Here is a 14,004-nt window from a genome sequence, read left to right as displayed (position 1 = left end):
ACTGTGGGAGACTCCACCCACCCGCCCGGACGTAACTCACGAGAACCTTGTGCAAGTGTGCCCGCTCACATTTGCGAACCGGCAGAGAAGGTAAATAGATAGATAGAATAGAATAGAATTTTTTATTGGCCAAGTGTGATTGGACACACAAGGAATTTGTCTTGGTGCATAGGCTCTCAGTGTACATAAAAGAAAAGATACCTTCATCAAGGTACAACACTTACAACACTTAATGATAGTCATAGGGTACAATTAAGCAATCAGGAAACAATCAATATCAGTATAAATCGTAAGGATACAAGCAACAAAGTTACAGTCATAAATGGAAGGAGATGGGTGATGGGAACGATGAGAAGATTAATAGTAGTGCAAACTTAGTGGATAGTTTGACAGTGTTGAGGGAATTATTTGTTTAGCAGAGTGATGGTGTTCGGGGAAAAAACTGTTCTTGTGTCTAGTTGTTCTGGTGTGCAGTGCTCTATAGCGTCATTTTTGAGGGTAGGAGTTGAAACAGTTTATGTCCAGGATGTGAGGGATCTGCAAATATTTTCACGGCCCTCTTTTTGACTCGTGCAGTATACAGGTCCTCAATGGAAGGCAGGTTGGTAGCCATTGTTTTTTCTGCAATTCTAATGATCCTCTGAAGTCTGTGTCTGTCTTGTTGGGTTGCAGAACTGAACCAGACAGTTATCGAGATGCAGATGACAGACTCAATAATTCCTCTGTAGAACTGGATCAGCAGCTCCTTGGGCAGTTTGAGCTTCCTGAGTTGGCTCAGAAAGAACATTTTCTCTTGCCCTTTTTTAATGATGTTTTTGATGTTAGCTGTCCATTTTAGATCTTGCGATATGATAGAACCTAGAAATTTGAAGGTTTCTACTGTTGATACTGTGTTGTCTAGTATTGTAAGAGGTGGAAGTATGGAAGGGTTTCTCCTAAAGTCTACCACCATTTCTACGGTTTTGAGTGTGTTCAGTTCCAGATTGTTTCAGTCGCACCACGAGGCTAGTCGTTGAATGAATCCCATCTCTGGTCGTAAGTGTGAAAAGCGACCAGAACTCACTTTTATCCAGTGCCGTTGTAACTTCAGATGGCCACTAAAGAAATAGTTGCAACCGAGGACTGCCTCTATAAAAAAATGGGCTAAAAAAAAATTGGCTACAATGCACAAATGGAAAATATGTGGTTGAATGAATTGACGTTTATATTAGTTTCCGGTCCTAAAGAGAATTTTCTTGTTTAAATGAAGTGGCATGGTAATATGACGCCAGAATAGTCTAAAATGTATAAAAGATACTTCAAATTTATGCTGGAGAGATGGACCTCCTAAAGGGACATTTTATGATGCTTTGTGGACATGTAAAAGAGCAAGAAAGAAAATTGGATGCAAATGCATGCACAAATTCAGAGGACTTTTAAAATACAATTAAAACCAGAGGCTGTTCTTTTGGGATTAGCGGACAGACAGCTTGAAATAAATCATGTAGGCTTCATTTTATATATGACAACTGTGGCGAGATTATTATATGCTCAAAAGTGGAAAGGTTTGACACTCTTCACAATGGAGGAATGATGGGCGAAGATGATGGAACTCGCAGAGAAATCTCCATTGACTTCCTTGATTAAAGAAATGACAATATCTACATTTATGACTGACTGGAAACCCCTTATAGACTTTTTGCATGACAGAGGGGGGAAAAATCGACCTATGATTTGTGGGTCTGATGGTTAGGGGGATGGTGGGGAAATCACGTACTAGAAAAAATTTGTAACTTTTTGTAACTCTAGGAAGAGATAACTTTGCAATTGCACTTGCTGCAAAGAAAATTAGAAGGAAAGGAGGAAAGGAGGGAGGGAGGGAGGAAACTAGATAGTTGGATGGATAATAGATAGATAGATAGATAGATAGATAGATAGATAGATAGATAGATAGGTAGGGATAGGATAGGATAGGATAGGATAGGATAGGATAGGATAGGATAGGATAGGATAGGATAGGATAGGATAGGATAGGATAGGATAGGATAACAGAGTTGAAAGGGACCTTGGAGGTCTTCTAGTTTAACCGCCTGCCCAGGCAGGAAACCCTACACCACTTCAGACAAATAGTTATCCAACATCTTCTTAAACACTTCCAGTGTTGGAGCATTCACAACTTCTGCAGGCAAGTTGTTCCACTGATTAATTGTTCTAACTGTCAGGAAATTTCTCCTTAGTTCTAAGTTGCTTCTCTCCTTGATTAGTTTCCACCCATTGCTTCTTGTTCTGCCCTCAGGTGCTTTGGAGAATAGTTTGACTCCCTCTTCTTTGTGGCAACCCCTGAGACAGAGATAGATAGACAGACAGACAGACAGACAGACAGACAGACAGACAGACAGATAGATAGATAGATCAATCTACTGTTAAGTAACTTCATCAGTCCTGAGAGGGAGGGTGAGAGGAGGAGGAGGAGGATAGATAGACAGACAGACAGACAGACAGACAGACAGACAGACAGACAGACAGATAGATAGATAGGTAGATCAATCTACTGTTAAGTAACTTCATCAGTCCTGAGAGGGAGGGTGAGAGGAGGAGGAGGAGGAGGAGGAGGAGGAGGAGGAGGAGGAGGAGGAGGAGGAGGAGGAGATCAGTGCTAGATGACAATGGGGTTTGCTCTTATTTTTATATACTGGTTGCTTGTCCCATCAGTGTGGGTGGAAGTGTTCTTTGTTGGTTCCTTGATTGAGCCATTGTTTACCATTTGCTTGTATGACTTGGTAGTTCCTTGACTGAGGTATTATTTCCTTCTGATTGTTCATCTAGTGTTGATCTTGGTGTTATCTCTGCTTTACTTGGTGTTGATTGCTGGCGAGGAGGTGCTTTGGTCCTTTGGTTTCCTGTTTAGCTTTTGCATCGTCTCTTTTAAATTTACTGTTGACCTCACCCCATTCCTAAGAGGTCTGTAAGGGGAGTGCATAAGAGCACCAGTGTGCCTACCGTCCCTGTCCTAATGTTCCCTTTAATTGTATTCATTTTATGTATTCAATTCATGCTTATATATATTATCTAATGTGTACTAGCCACCTAATGAGAAAGAAGGACTCCCTGGAGAAGCGCCTAATGCTGGGAACGATTGAGGGCAAAAGAAGAAGGGGACGGCAGAGAATGAGGTGGCTGGATGGAGTCACTGAAGCAGTAGGCATGAGTTTAAATGGACTCCAGAGGATGGTAGAGGACAGGAAGGCCTGGAGGAACTTTGTCCATGGGGTCGCGATGGGTCGGACACGACTTCGCAACTAACAACAACAATACGTACTCGAATAAATAAATAAATAAATAAATAAATAAATAAATAAATAAATAAATAAATGGTATGTAGACATTGTTTATCTCTATGTGCCTGTTGATGGTTCCCGTATCTGAGGGCTCCCTGCTTGTTTTTTCCAAGCCAGGCATTACTCTATAAGAAAGTTTTATATTCTGCTTAAGCCTGCAAATCACAGCTTGTTTGTTTTGGCTTCCATGGTAAATTTGTTGCTGAATTTGGAGTCCTACTAACTTATTCTGCTCATGGACTTGAGCTACTTTCCCAAAGTTGGGCATTAACAGCCTCGCCGGACCGGACGTTAACGGGTTACGAACCTGTGTGACCTGTCCCGAATTGTTAAAAATTCTCTTTCTTTTTTGTCCCCCACAGCTTATCCGTGTACCGGTGGAGTCTTGCGAACAGTACAAAAGTTGTAGCGAGTGCCTCGGCTCAGGGGACCCCCATTGCGGATGGTGTGTGCTTCACAATATGTAAGTGTGACTCGCCGGGACTATGCATCTCCCGTCTCACCTTTTCTCACCCTCGTGCATCAAAGCCAGCGAAGCTGCAAATGGAGAGGCCCATCCTCCAGGGAGATGGAAATGGGCCTCACGGCTTGGAAAGAGACAAGGAGGAGAGGGAGGAAGGGGTTGGGGACTTCTGCTAAAGCTGTCTCTGCTGATTGGTGGATTGGAAAGGCAGCACCTTCCCCGTTCCTAATGTCTAATTAGGAGGGTGTGAGTTCCTCTCACCTTAGGTTTGAAAGGCGATTGGGTGACTTTGGGCCAATCGCCAGGAGGCTGTGAGTTCTAGTTCTGCCTTAGGCTTGAAAGGCAGCAGGGTGACTTTGGACCAATCATCATGAGATGGTGAGTTGTAGTCCCACCTTAAGCTTGAAAGGCAATTGGGTGATTTTGGGCCAATCGCCAGGAGGCTGTGAGTTCTAGTCCCGCCTTAGGCTTGAAAGGCAGCAGGGTGACTTTGGGCCAATCATGATGAGATGGTGAGTTGTAATCCCACCTTAAGCTTGAAAGGCAATTGGGTACTTTGGGCCAATCGCCAGGAGGCTGTGTGCTCTAGGCCCACCTTAAGCTTGAAAACCACCTGGTGACTTTGGGCCAATCACCAGGAGGCTATAAATTCTAGTCCCACCTTAGGCATGAAAGGCGATTGGGTGATTTTGGGCCAATCGCCAGGAGTCTGTGAGTTCGATTGCTGGTTTGAATGGTTCTTTTGAACGCTTTAACATCTTTAGGCTATAAGCTGCCCAGGAAAGACCTTGGATACGGGATGGGCCGCAAATAATTTTCATAAAACAAAGAAACTTTAACTCCACCTTGTTGAACCTGGAGAAAAAAGCCAATGGTTTTGTTGGGAGGATGTGAGATGACCTGGAAGCAACGGGTGACACCCGGCCTCTTTGATTCGATGCTTTGGGAGGGGGAGGGCCTTTTTTTGGGAGAGGGGAAATGACCCCACCCTGGGAGAACACTTTCTTTTCCTCCAAGCCTCGGTGGAAACCTGAGGTCCTGCTTTTTGTGTTCTTCGCATGGAGCCTCTTCAGAACTATGGTTTGGAGAAGCAATTTGTAGCTTAGCCAGTTTCAAAGGCGATCCCAGGGTGCTGGCAGTCAGTGCGTAGAAAAAACGGCAGCGGGCCAGTTACAGCTCCCTATTCACGGAGGCGCAACCACAGGCCTCTTTCCTTTCTCTGTTCGCTGTGTTGCTCACAATACCGGCTTCTCCCCTCTCCCACCCCCAATTTTATAGTTAAGAGAATTGATTTGTCCGACTTTTCGGTCTTCGCTGTGCAGGAGGAAAGGCGTCCCGGAGTGCAGCGGGCATAGATGAAGTTGGAAAGCAGGAGTGGGGGGGGGGGGGGAAAGGGATGTTAATTTCTATAAAGCTAGGAGATGTGACACTTGATCTTAGCCAAAAGGCCGAGAAGCGATAAGTAAAGAGGAAAACGTGGAAGAAAATGGGCCTTAAGAGTTTTGTGTTAGCTGGTATCTGATGTTTAGATCTTCTGTTCAGCTTCTGAAAAAGACAACCATACTGTGTTTTCCCGAAAATAAAACCTCCCCAGAAAATAAGCCCAATCGCATGCGGTTGAGCGCACGTGCTAAAACAAGCCCCGCCCCGAAAATAAGCCCTCCCTGAAAATATTTAAAAGCATGCGCACAAGTTCCCCACCATTTCCTCTGGTTAAGGTTAGGGAGACAGAGCTGGGAATCAGGTAAGATGGCAAGAGGATCCTGTCTTGCTCCATGTGCCCCAAAATAATAAGATCTCCCCGAAAATAAGGCCAAGCACTTATTTTGGTGTTCAAAAAATATATAAGACAGGGTCTTATTTTCAGGGAAACACGGTATTAGATGAAAAATCCAGGGAGTAGTGAAGGAGTTCAGTTTGTGTGAATGAATGAAGGTGAATCTATATGTCCCAGGATAATGTTGCAGGATCCAATTTGGGTGGGTTACCGGGACCAGAGATTTATCTTCCGAGCTTTTGGACTCGTACTGGAGCCCACCCTCAGAGAACTTGTCTCTCTCTCTCTCCAGAGTGTGAGATACGTTCTTACCTTTTGAGAGAGGGAGAGATAGAGAGAAGTTCCCTGTGAATGGGCTCCAGCACAAATCCGAAAGCTCGGAAGAATAAACTTCTAGTTCCGATGAGTGACCCAGATTGGATCCTATTGGGTGTCTTGCTTCTTGAAACCCAGATAGAACATAGAATCATAGTCTTGGAAGGGACCTTGGAGATCTTCTAGACCAGAGGTCACTAACCTTTCGGACCTCGGGGACCACTAAATTTATAATTTTAAATCCCACGGACCACTAATATGATCTGCCTAATGACCGGCTGGGTGGGCATGGCTAGGCGGTCATGTGACTGAGTGGGCGTGGTCAACTCAATGTCACTCACATTGAGGGTGCCTCGCCAGCCTCTACTTGCTCCTCCCCTCCCAGCCACTTCTCGCCTGCCCGTCCGGGTTCCTTAGGGCCCCAACAGGAAGCAGTTTTATTGGAGCTTAGCAGCCACCATGAGAAAGAGTTGGCCAAACAGCTGGCTCAGTTCAAATTGGATCTGACTGAGAAGGAGGCTCAGCATAAGCACCTCACTGAGGAATAGGAGCATAGGCTTTCCAAGCAGAGGGAAGACCTGTCAGAGTGAAAGGCCAGGTACGGGTGCCTGGAGGCTCAGCGGGCTGAGATGGTTAGTCAGTTCCAGGCCATGATGGAGTCCCACTGGAACAAGGCCCTCCGGCTCTTCGCCACTAGCGGCGCTTCCCTCCAGCCTTCGCCCAAAACCCCACACCAGGAGGCCGAAGCAGACCCCAAGTCAGAATTTCTGCCCCCCTCCGACCCACACAAAAAGACTCCAAAGGGGGAGACTCTCTGCAGCAACACAAATGTTCATTGCACGTATCTGTCCCAGGGGCCTTAGTTTGAGGACCCCTGATTTAGTGCAATATTAAAAATGCAAATAATTTTTCTGTGGACCACCAAAATTTGGTTGGTGACCGCTGTTCTGGTCCAACCCCAGGAACCACGGACCCTCAAGTCCAAAATATCCAGAACTAATTTTGCTTTGAATACAAATCCAAGCCTGGGAAAAAAATTCTAGAAAAAGCTGTCGATGGTATCTAGAAGAGCATTTGGATAAAATATTGGTGTCTAGGAAAGTTATGTGAGATACAAATGGTTTACAGAATAACGGAGCCGGAAGGGACCTTGGAGGTCTTCTAGTCCAGCCCCCTGCTCAAGCAGGAGACCCTATATCATTTCAGACAAATGGCTGTCCAGTCTCTTCAGAGGTGGAGCACCCACAGTTTCTGGAGTCAAGTCGTTCCACTGATAAATTGTTCTGTGACTCATTGAACAACTGCTTGACAAGTTGCGTGATTCGCCTGACGACAGTGGCAAGAAAGGACGCAAAATGGGTCCGAGCTCACTTGACAAATCTCTTGCTTAGCAACAGAAAGTTGGGGCTTCAGTGGGGCCGTAAGTCGAGGAACACCTGTACTTCGCATTTTTCCAAACCTCACTTGGTCTTCTCCTCAGCGAAGCCCCGGCTAGAATGGAGGCATCTTTTTCAGGCCCTCAACTCAGTTCTGATGTTGGCTGAAGTTTCTTGGAACCGTCGCTGGAACTTCTTTCCACCGAAGGAAGAAACAAACAAAGTTTGTGAGGGGGAAAATGGTGGTATGGTCGGCACCCGATTCTTTTTCTGACCTCCTGGCTGCTTCCAGATAGCTTCTTCTGAAGCTCCTCTCCAAAGCGGGAAAACACACTTGAAGCCGCTGATCATCTTAGATATTTCCGGAGGTCGCCGAGAGAAGGTTTTAATTGCGTCTTTTTAAACTTTCTCTCTCTCCCCTTTTCTGTTGCCTCGGCTGGGGAAATAAATACCATCTGGTCTCAGCGGGTAACTCAATCCCGCTGCTCGTAGACTGTCCTCAATTGATCGACCTCGGATTTACCTCTCTCTCTTTTTTTCTTTTTCTTTTTGGTCAAAGTTCTGCGATTGAGTAAGCCGGCTTGCAGGTAATCCAAGCTCTCTTCAGAGGCCTTCGATAAAAATCAAGAGTCTTTGAAGGTCTGTTTACAGCCGCTTGACTTTTAAGACGAGATCTCCTTTGGGTGCCCAAGTTTGTTAGCTAACTCACAACTCTCACTCTCTATCTCTCTCTCTATCTCCCCCTCCTTCCTTCCTTCCCTACCTCCCTCTCTCTTTCTCTCTCTCTCTCCCCTCCCTCCCTCCCTTCCTCCCTTCCTCCCCCTTGGACTCTCTCTTGGACTGAAGGCAGGACAAGAAACAGACAAGTGACAGAAACTTGTCAAAGTGAGATCCAACCTAGAGACATGCCCTCGCAGCGAGATCAATTACAGTCAGAATCAAAACAGAGCTGGAAGGGTCCTGGGAGATCTTCTAGTCCAGCCCCCTGATCAAGCAGGAGATCCTTTACCATTGCAGACAAATGACTGTCCATTCTCTTCTTAAAAACCTCCAGTGATGGAGCACCCACAACTTCTGGTGGCAAGCTGTTCCACGGGTTGAATTGTCCTCACTGTTAGGAAGTTTCTCCTGAATTCAGGGTTGCTTCTCTCCTTGATCAGTTTCCATCCATTGTTTCTTGTCCTTCCCTCTGGATGGAAACCAATCAAGACCTTGAGCCCAAAATGTACGTTACTAAGCGAGACAGTTGTTAATAGTTGTTAATAACTAAGGGGCTGCCACAACAAAGAGGGGGTCAACCTATTCTCCAAAGCAGGGGTCTCCCCCCCTTTGGCCGCAGCCCAATACAAGGCTGGGGTCCATTTAGAACTGGGTTGCACGAGCGATGGGCCGGTTCATGCACGCAGCTTGAATTACCATGAGTGGCAGCTGGCGTCCACGTATGTGCAGCTCAACTTGCATGAGTGGCAGCCGGTGTGCACATATGTGCAGCTCGACTTGTGTGAGCGGGAGGGGGCAGTTCCCCTCTCTGCCCCCTCCCCCTGGTTTGCCAGATTCATTGAACAATTGTGTGAGCAACTGAAGAACTGCAGTGATTCACTTAACAACTCACGAAGATCTACAATAGAATGAGCTGGAAAGGACCTTGGAGATCTTCTAGTCCAGCCCCCTGTTCAAGCAGGAGAACCTAGAGCATTTCACCATAAGTGAGCGTCTAGTCCAGGGGTGAAATGCTCCCGGATCGGACCGGCTCGCATGATCCGGTAGCGATGGTGGCTGCTGGTTCGGAGGACCGGTAGCAAAAATCCCTGGCCCCACCCCCTGCCTCTGCTGAGCCGCACCATCTGCAGAGGTTTTTTTTTTTACTTTTAAAAGCTGGTTTTGCTTCAGCTGAAACAGGCCTTTAAAAGTAAAAAAAAGCCTTTGAGGATCCCACCCCTCAGCTGAGATCGGCAGAGACTTTAAACTTAAAAAAATAAAATAAAGTCTCCTCTGGCAATCTCACCTGACTTCCTCATCAGCAGAACCTTAAAAAACATGTTTTCTACAAGTAAGAGTAGAGATTCTAAGGCACTTACCTGATTACTGATGAACGCATGGCGCTTTTTCCAGCCCGAAAGCAGTTTCACTTTCACCCAGACAGAATCAATCGCTTAGCTAATCTATTTCCTTGGTGATCAACTGGCTGGCTTTGCTGGCTGAGGAACTCTGGGATTTGAAGTCCACAATAAAATAAAATAAAATAAAATAATAAAATAAAATATTTGTGCAGCTTTCTGAGATTTGGTGTTTTTCTGTTGTGTTTCACTCTAATTACACAAACACACAAAATCTCAGAAAGCTGTATGTGGCATTTTGTGTGTGTGTGTTTGTGTGTGTGTGAGTTGTGTGTGTGTAAAGTATGAAAGTTGGTTTTTGAGCTTTTTGTGGCTGTGTGAAGTGTGAAGTGCAGCTGCTTTTACATTGTGTGTGAGTCAGTTGTGTTGTGTTGTGTTGTGTGTGTGTAAAGTGTGAAAGTTGGTTTTTGGTACCTCTTATTGTTTTTTATACTTTGTTTATTATTTTTATTATTTATTGTTATTGGCCACGCCCACCCAGTCATCTGACCACCAAGCCACACCCACCAATTAAGCCATACCCACAGAACCGGTAGGGAAAATTTTTAGATTTCACCCCTGGTCTAGTCTCTTCTTAAAAACCACCATCGTTGGAAGCCCCTCAACTTCTGGAAGCGAGTCGTTCCACCGATTAATTGTTCTAACTGCCTTGCTTAGCAACAGAAATTTGAGGCTCAATTGTGGTTGCACAATTGTGATGGAAAAAGAGGAAACTGTGATCTTGGGTTTTACCGATTAGACAGACGTGTTGTTACAGAAATGGCTAGTTTCTATTATTATGCAAAATTAAAAAGGTGAAGGAGTCGGAAGTCAATGCATGTAGGTCTTAGCGTATTCGGGTCTTTTCCTGTGTAAGGTTGAGAGTAACTTGGTGATGTTTTGACGAGGTCTCACTCGTCATCTTCAGGCTGGTGCTTTCGGCTTCGTGCTTGTGCAAGCAAAGCGTGGTTGGAGCTGCCGTCTCTCTATAAATACTGGTGGGGAGGTGGGGAGTGTTGCTTTGAGCGGGTTGGTTGGCTGTGTGATTGTATCTTGATTGGTAGATGGAGTAGGTGTTTGCAGATTGGTCGGCTGTTTCGTAGCATCCTGTGTAGGTATGGTCCTAGTCTTTTGTGTTGTAACGACCTGGTTAATGGGCTGTGTGTATATATATATATAGTGTTAAATTTATATTTACTGACAAAGAAATAAAGGGAGACTAGTATAGATCTATTTCAAGCTATTTAGCTCTCATCAGCTAAACATACCCTTCCGGGATTCGAACCTCGGCTTGCTTGCATATTAGGCAGATGTATTAACCTCTAAGCCACAGATTCTCTTTGCTTTGTCATCTGTACCAGATTAAGTGGGTTTTTTATACATACACACACACACACACACACACACACACACACACACACACACACACACATATGAAAAAAAAAACTTCCAGTGGCAACATAGGTTGTAAAATGAGGACAAACTCACAGCTGTCTCGCTTAGCAGCAGGTCATTTGGGCTCCATCGTGCTTGCAAGTTGAGGATTACCTGCACATATAGGCTGCAAAACTCTGAACGACCTATAAGGGGGCGCCCAGGAGCATCGTCTGTCTTCGGTCTGCCCTCTAGTGGACGTCTCCATTTTGGATCACTTCTCACCACCTCCGGGATGCCCCGCTGAGGTCAGAAAACACTGGAGCTGCTGTTATTTTCTCTCCTTACGGATGACCGGGATAATAACACACGCGGCTTGTCAAATTCCTTCTGCTGATGTGTCAGTCTCTGGAAGGAAATCAGGAGCATTATGATGGATGGACAACTGAATGACGGGGGGAACAAATCCATCTGAGCCACGGAGAGGTTTTCGGGGGAATTGTTTTCTGTCGGATTCGCTGGCGAATTTCTAGTGTCGCTGCGTCGGCTGATGAGGTGCCAGGGAGCGAAAATGGCCCGTGGAGCGAGGGCTCTCCAGACAGAGGTCATTGCTGCTGCATTCGGTTCTATTTGCACTTCAATTTTCCATCAGTCTTGATAATGTCAAAAACTTCTGACAGGAGGGGGGGGATGCCCCGAACTAATGTCTCTTGGGCCTTTGCAAGCCCTTATCTCTCGCTGGTTTATTTAGCAAGCCGGGTCTTGGAGTATCTTCTTCGGAGCCTGGAAGGGGTTTTGATGCATCGGTTCCCAAAGATGCCCAAAAATCATTTAGCTGCCTGCCTTCATGCAAGACGTGTGACTAAGATTCTGTACCAAAGCATGTATTTTTCTGGCAGTGGTCCAATAAACTGGACCGTGTGTGGGCTGGCTTCATGCAACCTCTTAAGCCCTGTGCCCCACTGATTAGCCCGGTCTACCCTGGTTTGTGGAGTAAACCTTTAAAGGACCTTGTTAAATATATTATATGAAGAGACAGCTAACTTTGTCCCAAACAGCCTATATTCTACTGGCATGTAGACAAACCCCTTCCTTCCTTCCTTCCTTCCTTCCTTCCTTCCTTCCTTCCTTCCTTCCTTCCTTCCTTCCTTCCTTCCTTCCTTCACCCTTCCTTGCTTCCTTTCTTCCTTCCCTCCCCCACCCTTGCTTCCTCCTTTCCTCCCTCCCTCCTTTCCTCCCTCCCTTTTCTCCTCCCTCCCTTCTTTCTTTCCTTCCTTCCTTCTTTTCCACCCTCCTTCCTTTCCTCCCTCCTTCCCTCCCCCACCCCTTCCTTTCTTCTTTCCTTCCTCCCTTCCTTTTCTCCTTCTCTCCTTCCTTCTTTCCTCCCCCCTTCTCTCCTTTTTTCCTTTCCTCTCTCCTCCTTCCTCCCCACCCTCCCTTCCTCCTTCCTTCCCTCTCCCACCCTTCCTTCCTTCTTTCCTTCCTCCCTCCCTTCTCTCTTTCTCTCCTTCCTTCCTTCCTTCTTTCCTCCCTCCATTCCTTCCTTCCTTCCTTCCTTCCTTCCTTCCTTCGATGACAATTAACAGCTGCCACCAAAAATCTTGGATGCTCCATCACTAGAGGTCTTTAAGAAGGGACTGGACAATCACTTGTCTGAAACGGGGCTGGGTCTCCTTCTCGAGCAAGGGGTCGGACTAGAAGACCTCGAAGGTCCCTTCCAGCTCTATTCTGATTGACAATTCCTGTCACCTCCCGTCTTTGTGGCTGACGGCGAAGGCGACTGTGAGATTTGTAGCTCAGCATCACCCGGAGAGCAGCGTCTTTGCCTGCTTATTGTCGATTCTTGGCTGTTGAGATCGGGCAGATGGGCAAACCCAAATTCCCATTTCCAGTTGTCCATTCTTCGCTTCAGTGAATTAGCTGGCTGGGCCGGAGAAAATTGAGGGTTGGACGCCAAAGCCTCTCCCGGATTCATCCGAAACCAGATAGGGAAAAAAAACCCTTCCGAGCTGCATCTTAGGTGCAAATTAAATCAGGAGAAGCCGGAGGCAGCCGTGACTGGCAAAGCCGGCTTCTCAATTGAATGGCCTTTTTTTTTTTTTTGCCGGGGATCGTCCGTCGGCGAGGTGGGGAAACGACGATGTCTCTCTTGCCCGTCGTTGGGAATTAATTTGGGGAGGACTTAATTGTGCTTCCGCTCAACCCTTCTTCTTCCAAGGCTTTCCTCCTTCTCGTCGGCACCCGCTTTCTAATTTTCCACTTGGCTGAGGTTTCTTTGGGCGGAGAAAGTTGGGACGCGGGAAACCTCGGCCGAGGCTGCTGTCATAAAGTGGATTAACTCCTGGACCCACTGAGTTGAATAATAATAATTTTTATTTTTTTTTGGCCTCGCCTGACACCCAGCACCGTACTCAAATGATGCTTTGAACAGGTTGCCCTGGGATGGGGTGGAGTTGGAGGTGCTAAAAAGGACCCAGAATTAGGGGAGGGTCCCCAGCTTCCTAGCTCTTCCCAATGGAGAATAACAGAACAACAGGCTTGAAAACGACCTTGGAGGTCGTCTAGTCCAACCCCCTGTTTATGCAGGAAACCCTATACTACACATAGTCCTCAACTTACAATTTGGGACAAATATCTGTTTTGATTTCTTCTTAAAAACCTCCAGTGAGGAAGAAGCATCCACAGCTCCTGGTGGCAAGCTGTTCCACTGGATAATTGTTCTCACTGTCAGGACGTTTCTCCTTAATTCCAGGTTGCTTCTCTCCTTGATTGGTTTCGATCCGTTGCTTCTTGTCCTGCCTTCAGGTTCTTTGGAGAATAGGGTGACACCCCCCCTCTTCTTTGTGGCAGTCCCTCAAATATTGGAAGACAGACAGACAGATAGATAGACGGAAGGACAGATGGACGGATAGACAGATAGATAGACAGGCAGACAGACAGAGGTAGAGGTAGTTATAGATATTATTTCCTTGATTGGTTTCCATCCATTGCTTCTTGTCCTGCCTTCAGGTGCTTTGGAGAATAGGGTGACAGCCCCCCTCTTCTTTGTGGCAGTCCCTCAAATATTGGAAGGCAGACAGACAGATAGATAGACAGATAGATAGATAGATAGATAGATAGATAGATAGATAGATAGATAGATAGATAGATAGATGGAAGGACGGATGGACGAATGGACAGATAGACAGATAGATAGATAGGCAGACAGACAGAGGTAGAGGTGGTTATAGATGTTATTTCCTTGATTGGTTTCCATCCATTGCTTCTTGTCCTGCCTTCAGGTGCT

The 14,004-nt window shown here is 46.1% G+C and overlaps 1 protein-coding gene across 1 annotated transcript in view; it reads left to right on the top strand.

Moving 5' to 3' along the window:
* PLXNA4 (plexin A4) overlaps nt 1-14,004 on the top strand; it is a 703,335-nt gene that overhangs the window by 461,878 nt on the left and 227,453 nt on the right. Inside the window, exon 6 of the mRNA XM_058190650.1 lies at nt 3,680-3,780. Within this exon, the coding sequence (XP_058046633.1) occupies nt 3,680-3,780 (101 nt within the window). The remainder of the gene's footprint in view (nt 1-3,679; nt 3,781-14,004) is intronic.

This window comes from Ahaetulla prasina, chromosome 7 (assembly GCF_028640845.1).
Source record: "Ahaetulla prasina isolate Xishuangbanna chromosome 7, ASM2864084v1, whole genome shotgun sequence".
In the NCBI taxonomy this organism is placed as follows: Eukaryota; Metazoa; Chordata; class Lepidosauria; order Squamata; family Colubridae; genus Ahaetulla; species Ahaetulla prasina.
Note: the sequence above shows the minus strand (reverse complement) of the source record. Positions and strands in the feature narration are given on the sequence as shown.